This window comes from Gobio gobio (assembly GCF_949357685.1).
Source record: "Gobio gobio genome assembly, chromosome: 12".
In the NCBI taxonomy this organism is placed as follows: domain Eukaryota; kingdom Metazoa; phylum Chordata; class Actinopteri; order Cypriniformes; family Gobionidae; genus Gobio; species Gobio gobio.
Genome location: NC_137105.1, coordinates 17193925 through 17205598, shown reverse-complemented (window position 1 = coordinate 17205598; position 11674 = coordinate 17193925). Strand labels below are relative to the sequence as shown.

The window sequence follows — 11674 nt, the reverse complement described above, 5'->3', positions numbered from 1 at the left end:
GGACACTACATTGTTTTTTTTTTTCATGGAATGGTCCATTTTGAAATTTTGGGCTATTTTACTTCCATAGTGGCAAGAAAACATCATGATGCACAGTTAAGTGTTTATTTTATTACACCATACATATTTGTAACTGTAAATTTCATTTAAAATATTAATATTAGTCTTAAAAAGCCATCAAACTAAATATGACAATGTTGGGTTGGGGTTTGTGGACTGACTTTGTATGATCAAAATTATTTATAAACAGTGTTCTCTAATTGCATTGAGTATGCATTTCCATTTTAAGCACTGGTTCAGTTTTGGTTCACTGAACATCACACACTAAGGTGATGATCAATTGAAATTTAGCCAAATTTCAAACTGAAATCATAGTAACACATGGCTCATGAGCTGACATGACTAATGTCATGACTAAACATAAGATGTCTGATATCTTATCTTATTTCTCTCTTGCGCTCTACCTCTTTCTGCTCATAGGATTTGCATGTATAACTAAAAAACACTACATTTTATCAATTGTTGTATGTTGCTATTGTAACATATGATTACAATGTCAATGCATACAGTTTGTAAGCGGCAACAGCATGTTCAGATTAGATCTGTCTATGATCTTTCCTCACCACCTTAAACTTGTCACCAATACTGTGTATACAAACATGAGAAGGCAGTGCTAAGAATAGCTACTACATAAGCGCCTGTCGCAAGCTGTGAATGAATGCACAACCTTCTGGTTCATGTGTTGGTATGCACTAATATGTCATTCTAGATGTGTCTGTGGAACTTAGGAGAAGGAGCTTCTTCTGGAACTGGAGAAGAAGGCACCACCCCTATTCTGAGGCAATCTCCCTTTCTCATTCATGCACCCCAGGCCTAAAGCAGGTGATCTGATAAGATGTGGTAGTTTTAAGCACTCCGCTTAACTGGTCAGTTACAGCTCTTCTGTCAGAGGTTTCCTACAAATATAGCAGCCCCGTGGTGTCTTCAGCATTTCTTCCAGAGACACCTTGAGTCACACGTTACCACATACGCTTTGAGTCACTTTGTAGAAGAGTCAAAATGTCTGATTCCACCTCCACCAAGGAGTTTAGCGGGACGCATCAAGCCTTTCGAGACCGCTGGGCGAAGACAGATGATGCGATGTGCAAACACAGTATGTCTTTCCACTTGCACAATACTCTGAGGAAGGAGTTCTTCGCCAGCTACCTGTACCTCCTGGAGCAGATTCCTCTGGGTAAGAGTCTGTGGTTACACTTTATTTTACAGAACGTGTTCTTATGGTGTACTTACAGTGTAGTTACCCAAGAAAGTATTGATAATATAAGGTAACATGGGTTAAGGTTAGGTTTAGGGATTGGTTCAGGGTTAGTACTAGTTATAGCCCAGTTATTGTAATTGCTATAATACATGTGGAACAGGACTGTAAAATAATTTTGTATGAATTATGACCCTTTGAAGTTTCCTGATATTCACTGCAAAACTTGTGATAAGAACTGTAACGTAGACCTTTGAATTATGGATTTGTGTCAGTCCAAAGCCACACTGTACAAAGATTTTTCAATCTGCATCTGTTAATATTTATGTTATTGGCATGTCTCTATCAAAATTACATTTACCCTGGTGAACAACTATGCTTAAACCTCAATATCCAACTTATAATGATGGTTAGGCCTACAAACAGTTCATTTAAGCAATCAATGTTCAGAGCCACAGGGACTATTTTAAGCATAATTGCATAACCGTGAATGCATGCTGCAATATTTACATTCCACTGAACATAAAATAGACTTGATTGGTGTGTTAGTAGCAATGACAACTGGCTTTGGAGATGTTGGATAAAAGTTAAGGCTGGTGAAACATTACACACACACACACACACACACACACACACACACACACACACACACACACACACACACACACACACACACACACACACACACACACACACACACACACAAAAACATGCCAAACTATATAATACTTACTCACCTTTAAGCAACCATGAATATTATACAATGATTTAGAGTTAATAACCGATTTTGTTGTTGATAGTAGTCTTTGTCTGATGAATGTGCTTGTGTTTTCACTGGTTCACATTAATCAGGTGCTAGTGTAAACTGTGGAAGCTGTTAATCCAGACTGTCAGTGTTACTGTGAGTTGTTGGTTGGATTCAGAGGCCAGATTTCTTTCAACACATCCATACTAATTTGTATTGTTACTGATGAGCATCATTTACTATTAAAATATAAAAACAGATATGAGGCAGCACAGGTTAATAAATGTATGACCGTAAAGAAGTCTTCAGATAAACCCTCAAATTGACATTTGATACTAAATTATATGTAAAGGAACAATGGGATACATGAGGTGAAAATAAATTCAAAATATTGGAAAGGGTTTTTTTATTTATTTAAAACGTATATATATTGTGTATAGCATAAACACTAACCCAACTGAATCTCCTATAGGTAAATACTAGCAATAGTGTTTGCTGTTATCATGCTAAAAGTAACTTTTTTTTAAACCATTTTTTATTTACTGTGTTAGTGGGAAGCTTAAGGAAGAAACCTAAAATAACCATTTCAATGTTTGTTTTCCTTGGCCCATGCAAAGCATTATGGGAACTGTAAATCCCCTTCCAAGTACTTTCAGCAAAGCTGCATTAATGCAAGTGGAAATTATTAATAGTCTCAATGCTAAATATTAAGCAAACTTCTATTTTACAAATTAAAATAGCTTTTATATAACTAAATTAAGCTTTTAATTAAATTACTCACGCTCAATCATTTTATGATTCATTATATAAATTAAGCAAGGAGCACAAATATGTACATATAGATTGTACATATGAGATCAGCTTTTTGACCAAAAGGAAAAACAATCATTCATACTTTTGAAGGGCCTGTTAAAATGATCTCAGAAAGTGTTTTATGAGAGCTTAAAAGAAAAATGAATATGTCTGTTTTGGACTTTAGCGGGTTGTTTTAATGTTGCCTCTTGACCAATAAGGTAAAGCAGGTTAAGCTATATTGAGGACCAATAAAAAATATACAGGACCAAAATAAAATAGTCCACAAGGAAACATTGCCCAGTGTTACTATTTTCGGCCTTGGACTACTAAACTTGATTCACATGACAAACCCTGGCCTGCTCACAATTTCAGGATCACAGTCTATTCGCCTTGCCAGTTCTCTCACTTACAGCACTTCAGCAAGGTCTTCCCGCTAATCACCTGGTGATCTGATGTTTGACTCGAATTTTCTAAGCATGTATTGACTTAATGACTGGTCTGTCCTTTTAGTGACCAGCCATTTGAGGGAGCAGATGTTCCAGCTGAACTTAATAATGTGACATTATACTGATGCTGACAGAGTTTTGCACGTTGATTTGCTTCAAATCATTTAAACCTCCAAATGTGCCTACAATAAAGCATTCCTTTGTGCTGTAGTATACACCACTGTCAATATCAACAGTATCTTGGTGTTTCAACATTTGCTGAAAGAAAACAGGGCAGTTGGAAGATGTTACAACATGAACTGAATGAAAACATTCTTGATGCTATTAATAACTACCTTTCAAAGAACTAATTATGACTAAATAGTGTTGTGAGAAGTGAATGAGAATTGCATTGAAACTTTATCGCATAACTGTACACCTTCCCTTGAGATGCTTTGACTTCACAGATGACCTTTATACACTATATTGCTGAAAGTTTTGGGATGCCTGAATTTACATGCACATGAACTTTAATGACATCCCATTCTTAATCCGTAGGGTTTAATATGGAGTTGGCTCACCCTTTGCAGCTATAACAGCTTCAACTTTGGCTTTCCACAAGGTTTAGGATTGTGTTTATGGGAATATTTGACCATTCTTCTAGAAGCGAATTTTGAGGTCAGGCACTGATGTTGGATGAGAAGGCCTGGCTCACAGTCTCCGCTCTAATTCATTGCAAAGGGAAATTCTATCGGGTTGAGGTCAGGACTCTATGCAGGCCAGTCAAGTCCCTCCACTCCAAACTCGGTCATCCATGTCTTTATGGACCTTGCTTTGTGCTGGTGCACAGTCATGTTGGAACAGTAAGGGGCCATCCCCAGACTGTTCCCACAAAGTTGGGAGCATGAAATTGTCCAAAATGTCTTGGTATGCTGAAGCATTAAGAGGGGCCAAGACAAACCCCTGAAAAACAACCCCACACCATAATGCCCCCTCAACCAAATATTACACTAGGCACAATGCAGTCAGGCTCGTCCATCGGATTGCCAGACAGAGAAGCGTGATTTGTCACTCCAGAGAACACGTCTCAACTGCTCTAGAGTCCAGTGGCGGCGTGCTTTACACCACTGCATCTGACACTTTGCATTGCATTTGGTGATGTAAGGCTTGGATGCAGCTGCTCAGCCATGGAAACCCATTCAGCATGTGCTGACACCGCTCTGTGATTTTACATGGCCTACCACTACATGGCTGAGTTGTTGTAGTTCCCAATTGCTTCCACTTTGTTATAATACCACTAACAGTTGACTGTGGAATATTTAGTAGTGAGGAAATTTCACGAATGGACTTATTGCACAGGTGGTAACCTATCACGGTACCACACTTGAATTCACTGAGCTCCTGAGAGCGACCCATTCTTTCACAAATGTTTGTAGAAGTGTCTGCATGCCTAGGGGCTTGATTTCATACACCTGTGGCCATGGAAGTGATTGGAACACCTGAATTAAATTGTTTGGAGGGGCGTCCCAATACTTTTGGTAATATAGAGTATGTCAAAATTATATAAATATTGAATATTAACATTATTATATTAGATTTCTACTAACTAAAGGGATGCATAATTTTCCTCTCTAACTTGTAAAGAATAAAAATACTCACAATAAACTAAGAATTGTTGTGCATTTTTTACTAAGTGACTGTTTATATGTTTCTTGCCTTGCAGTGAAACTCTATGCAGTGACTTGTGAGTACATTAAAGGGGAGAAGCAGTTTTACTACAGGGCACAGGACTTCTACAAGGACGTCCCGCCATCAGAGGAGGGCATGATGGGAGATTTTGTGGAGATATCGGAGCTTGACCTTGAAGGCTCAAGACAGTTCCTGAAGAAGTTTGTTGTATGAAATTTCACCTTTCTCATTCATACTGAATGCTTATTCAGTGTACCTAATAGTGATTGTATATACATGAAACATACTGAAATAGACTGTTAAAAAAATGTGTTAATCAGTTGAAAGGAGTACAACAGTTTATAAATATTAGACAGACACAGTCTATGACAGCAGACAATTCTGTTCAGTTGCATATTGCCTTTTGCTCAAATATAGGCTGTTGTTTAGATAGCAAATAGCATTAGCTTCTTAAATAGTGTTCAGTTGTTCTGCTAAAACTGTGATGAACCTGGATTTGTAGTCTTTAGATTTACATCTAAAAAAAAAGAGTACCGGTATGCTATTTGACTTGTTAATATCTTGTGTTATCGCACCCTTTTTTATTATTCATTATTTATGATCCTAATAGGGTCCAGGAAAGGCTGGCACCAAGCGAGCACTAGACTGTGGCTGTGGAATCGGGAGAGTTTCTAAAGGAGTTCTTTTTCCTGTGTTTGAATCCATGGAGATGCTTGACATGGTGGAAGATTTCATCCTCCACGCTCATGAGTGTTACCTGGGAGATTACGCAGACCGGGTGGAGGCCTACTACCTTTACAATCTGCAGGAATTCATCCCATCTACAAACAAATACGATGTCATCTGGATGCAGTGGATTGCCTGTGAGTGGGTTGTCTTTGACCATTCATTTGTTATTTGCAGTAATGTGTTACCTGCATTTACTCCTTTAATTTTACAAATTTTCTGCCTGCCTACATCTTATTTTAGGTGCAGGCTATCCTTTTCCATGTTCTGTAATTAGAGCAGCTGTATGCTAGTCAGGGTCTTTTGTTGCAGTATAAAGTTTCATCTCCCTGACTGCAGCCTATGTGTATATTTGACACCAGTGACAGAGATATCGATATGAAACGGCTTAAAACCATATAAAGACTTGAGATAGTACATGAACTCTTTGTGTTGACAGATTTTTTTTTAAGACCTAACTGACGCAACTTACAATCAACATGTATACCAGGAACTGTCTGTAGCCTAGTGGTTAAGCTAATGACTCAAGTGGCCATCCAAGAAGAAAAAGTAATAAATAAATAAATTATAAACTGTATATATACAAGCTACAGCAGTAGATTGTCCAGATTGTTTTCATGGGTGTGCATATACACTCACTGGCCACTTTATTAGGTACACCTTGCTAGTACCAGGTTGTAGTACCCTTTTCCCTTCAGAGCTGCCTTAATTCTTCGTGGCATAGATTCAACAAGGTGCTGGAAACATTCCGAGATTTAGGTCCATATTGACATGATAGCATCACGCAGTTGCTGAAGATTTGTTCCACCATATCCCAAAGGTGCTCTATTGGATTGAGATCGACTGTGGGGGACATTTGTGTATGGTGAGCTCATTGGCACGTTCAAGAAACCAGTAATTCGAGGTTTGTGATATAGCACATTATCCTGCTGGAAGTACCCTAAGCCTGTGGTCATAAAGGAATGGACATGGTCAAATACTCAGTACTCAATACTCAGGTATAGGCGGTGGCATTTAAAAGATGCTCAATTGTTGTTAAGGGACCCAAAATGTGCCAAGAAAATATCCCCCACACCATTACACTAATGCAAGATGGATCCCTGCTTTCATGTTGTTTATACCTAATTCTGACCCTACAATCTGAATGTCACAGCAGAAATCGAGACTCGTCAGACCAGACAACGTTTTTTACAATCTTCTATTGTCTAATTTTGGTGAGTCCGTGCAAATTGTAGCCTCAGTTTCCTGGTATTAACTGACAGGAGTGGCACCCGGCGTGGTCTTCTGCTGCTGTAGCCCATCTACTTCAAGGTTCGACATGTTGTGCATTCAGAGATGCTCTTCTGCAGACCTTGGTTGTAACAAGTGGTTATTTGAGTTACTGTTGCCTTTCTTTTAACCCAAACCAGTCTGGCCATTCTCCTCTGACCTCTGGCATTAAGGTATTTTCGCCCACAGGACTGCCACTCGCTGGATATTTTCTCTTTTTCAGACCATTCTCTGTAAACACTAGAGATGGTTGTACATGAAAATCCCAGAGGATCAGCAGTTTCTGAAATACTCAGACCAGCCTGTCTGGCACCAACAACCACGCCTAGGCCTGTCACGATATCAATTAATCAATTAATCGCACAATAAAAAAAATTAGCTCGATAATTTTTCCGGCCGCTATAATTTCCAGCGTCCGTTTTTGTATCCATTTTTGCTGAGCGTTACATTATATGATCACGCTCTTATACATGTAAATGCTTCGAAGCGTGACAACAAGACACAAGAGAATGCGCTGTATGTCAATGTCCTGTCTGTGTGGCTGCGTCTCATGTCAGCTAATCGAGGGACACTCTGACACACACACGACACACAGACAGACTCGCCTCAGTCTCCTGCTCACATCGAGTTCTCCTTTGCTCATGAACAAACAATAACAACTACAACACAGATAATTTTGAGTATTCTCATATTAGGAGTCTTAAATTAGTTAAATAATGTCTTAAATGAACTTAAAGAGTTGTGAGGAAATGAGATGCGCGGGACAGCGCATGAGATTCGCGTCATGTTTGTCTGCGGCTGTTCTTAAAGTGACAGCAGCACTGATGATGCCTTTCATTAATGCTCATCAAAGAGCAACGGGAACAGAGAAAATTGTAGCTTTAATGATGATTAATCTATATTTCATTTATCATTTATGCATTTAAGAAAGGTGTTTGATAACTATTACATTTCTGTATATGTCTAACAGGGAAGGCACAGGTAAAAATAACATTTATTATAATGGGTTTATGTAAAGATTGTTTTAAGTTCACTTAAATTAAAAGTTGTTTTTTTAAAGCCTAATAAATGTTGAAATTGGGAGCTTTCAGTTATACAGTAATGTAACGTCATTAATGTTTCATAGAGACAGCATCAGTGATACTGGCCTTCATTCATAAAAACATGACAATACAACACATATTTAAAATGTGCTGTCAATAAATTGTTTCTACATTAATTTGGAGAGTAACTGAAATTATTACAATATCAAAACATTAAAAATGTATTAATCGTGATTAATTACAGAAAAAAAATGCAATTAATTCGTAAAACATTTTTAATCGATTCCCAGCACTACATAAAACACAATCATCCGTTGCAGTTTTCCCAGCTGTTTATTCAAGTGCATTTTTTTGTTAACAGACTGAGAGTCCATTGCTTTTTTTGTTTTGGTTGTTTTGTTCATTTATTGTGGATATTTAAAATGCTTTCCGTTTTCAGTGTTAAATAGTCTTAAGAAATAAACGTTTATTGATCTTTGAAAAGGTGTACCTGCATTATTATGCCATTATCATTATTTTAGATGAAAATGGTCTCAGAACGACAATATTATCGTTTATCGCTATAATTTATTGGCCAATTTATCTAAACATGCCACATTTTAAGTCACTTAAATCATCTTTCTTCCCCATTTGAACATCAGAAGAATGTATTGACCATGCCTACACACCTAAATGCAGTTGCTGCCATGTGATTGGCTGATTAGATATTTGCGTTGACAAGCAGTTGAACTGGTGTACCTAACAAAGTGGATGATGTGTTTATATATATATATATATATATATATATATATATATAGACAATACTGCTGTTGCTTAGTTTTGCATGAAAAGTGCCTGCTAAACTGGACTGTGGACATTTGAAATTTACACACTCTCTGTTTTTGTCAATTACATAATTCATAAAGTATTACATAATTCATGAGCCATTTTACATTTCTCAGGTCATCTTACCGATAAGGACCTGATGGAATTTTTAATGCGTGCTAAGGCGAGCTTGAGGCCCAACGGTGTGATTATCATCAAGGATAACATGGCACGGCAGGGCTGCAAGCTGGACCCAATTGACAGCAGCATCATTCGCCACCTGGACATCATGAAGGGCATCATTCAGAGAGCAGGCCTCACCGTACTGGACGTGGAAAAGCAGGAAGGCTTTCCTGAGGCCATCGTGCCTGTATGGATGATCGCCATGCACGTGGGTTAAAAGCAGAGAACGCTTTCAGATGGATGTGTTGTACATGCATTTATGTATAGTATATATTTTAAATGCATAGTATGTTTTATTCCATTCACCAGCTAACATGTCAGAATGTAGTAATTTCAGTGTTTTTTTGTTTTTTTTTCAGGTATATTTTTCCAGTAGCTTTGTACAGTGTAGTTTCAACTCATATTATATGTTTACTTATATAACATATATAGCTTATACATTTTTACCCATTTAAAATCATGTAAAAGTGCAAATGTTATTTTTGGCTTTAAAAAAAATCTTAGTGTAGATTTTGTAAAATATAATTTCCATGTTTGTTAAAATGGAAGATAGGTGTATATAATTGTATTGTCCTTTTTAAAAGATTTTGTACATTTACTGTAGTAAAGTAAAACTTGTTTTTTTTTTTTTTTTACAAAAAAAAAATTATGCTTTTGTCAATGTCTATGTATTTTGTGTAATAGAGTACAGAAATGTTAATCAATGCTTTGAGGTGTTATGGGAGATTTATTTCCTAAAAACGACAAAGCCTAAAATTACTTATAGCACTATAGGATAGATATGATAGTAAATATGATAATGAGTATTTGTTAGCTATTTCCATGCTATTAAAGTATTCTTGGTGTCTCAGAAAGCAGATCTTCTCTTCACATATTTAAAGAAAGACGGATAAACGATGTCAACAAGTTCAAAACTTCATTGTATTCCTCAAACCATGAAAAACCCACACTGTTTAGGTAAATGGCTCTCAGATGGTGTCTTTGTAGAGAGGAAGGGAATTATCCCTGGTTTTGACAGACTACTCTTTTGTATCTGCCTTGGGCTCTGTCCAAATCTGTCAGAACGTGTCTGCATAAAGAGCATCACCAAGTCACCTCAAATATTCAGCATGTAAGCCTCACAAAGATGTCTTGAGCAGTGCAGTGTAAAAATTCAAGCAGGTCCTTTTCGCCATGAATAGATGGTTTGTCAAGAAAAAAAAACGCAAACACTCACAGCACGCAATGCAGGCTGTTCTGTTTTTGAGTGATCTACGCTGGTTCTTTACCAAGCGAATTCCTTGTACTCACGGGATTTTGCTAAATACATTTTTCAAAGTTCCAAACACCCTCGGGCTGCAGTCGTATTTCTTTCATAAATCTATGTAAATAGCAGCCAAATGTCTATTCGACTATTCAGAAATGGTTAGCGTACCTGGCAGTTTCTCCTATCAAGTCTAATCTTTCTTGTTTCCTTCACAGGCAGTCTGGCAGCTAATGGTCTGTATTAGCAGAAATAACATTAATAAATATGGTCATATTAGAGCTGAATTGGGCCAAGCTCCAGGCACAGAAAGTCAAACATAACATTGACAGACAACTGGGAGTGTTGCACTGACACAGGTAATTATAGACAAATGATCTTGTGCCTAGACCTGGCAGTGGACAGCGACATCAAATTCAGGTTTATTTCATTATTATTTCTCATATTTCAAAAAAGATAAATGCTCATTTGTGGTGTCAAAGTGTATGCAAGTTGCTTCAAATCGAATTCTAATCAAATTTAATAAGAATTTATGCTTTTCAGTAATAGACTTTAACCCCAAACTACAGGCTTGATACGGAGAAAATTGGTCCTCAGAGTTTTGAAATCTGATACAACCAATTAACATATTATGGTTTGGCGTTTGGGAAAGAAAAATAATAAAAAAAAGTATTTAAATCTCAAAATATTCCCTTTAAATCATTATGAAGTATTGTGATGATTTGGGGTTGGCTCCTGCCAGGAGAGTGACAGAGTTACAACCATAAACGTTCAGAGTTTGTTTTCTGGTACGGGCTCTCAACCTTATTCTACATGTCAGCTTAAAGGCCAGAGCTCAGTTACACCTACTTTTTATAGGTCATGCTGATATTCAATAGTTTATTCTGTTATGCACTACCCCCTATCATGTACTGCTGATAACATCAATTTGATCTCCAAACTGTTCAAACTCTGACAAATTACAGCAACATGAAGGTTTTAAAGGGAATATCATTTCTAACGTGTCAAAATGCCATCTAGCATCACAGTTTAATATGCAGAAACTATTATGAGTGGTTGATTCCCCTGCAAACACTGTGGCTCTTTGGCATTGTCAAATCTTGGGACAGGGCTTTCGGGTTGGGCGACCAATGGGGAATGCTTTGAAAACTTTTAAAATATAGATTGTCAAAGCCATCATGAAGTTGCAGTTGTGCTAGTTTTTTGTCCCTATTGTGATGTTTATCGAAGTGAAATGGCTTCTCAAACAGGAACAAATGTAGAGCGGGACTTTTTCCATGGGTCCATCGTTTTGGACATCGCTGTCCCGCCCTCAGGCCGGTAAACACGTCATCAGAGAAGAGATGTCATTGCAAGAGGGAGGGGAAGTTATTTTTATTTTTATTAAAATTAAAAAATATGTGCATGGATAAATCATTTACAATAAATAAATGATTAAATAAAGATTCCATAAAAAATAAGAATAGTCAATTTTGATTTCATGGACTTAAACTCTGG

At 37.3% G+C, this 11674-nt stretch overlaps 1 protein-coding gene across 1 annotated transcript; it reads left to right on the top strand.

Moving 5' to 3' along the window:
* Window positions 1–716: 716 nt before the first annotated feature.
* ntmt2 (N-terminal Xaa-Pro-Lys N-methyltransferase) lies at window positions 717–10262 on the top strand. Its single transcript, XM_079830300.1, has 4 exons — window positions 717–1234; window positions 4944–5116; window positions 5520–5772; window positions 8889–10262. Exons 1-4 carry the CDS (start codon window positions 1060–1062, stop codon window positions 9149–9151), a joined length of 864 nt encoding a protein of 287 aa, XP_079686426.1. The 5' UTR covers window positions 717–1059; the 3' UTR covers window positions 9152–10262.
* Window positions 10263–11674: the final 1412 nt, after the last annotated feature.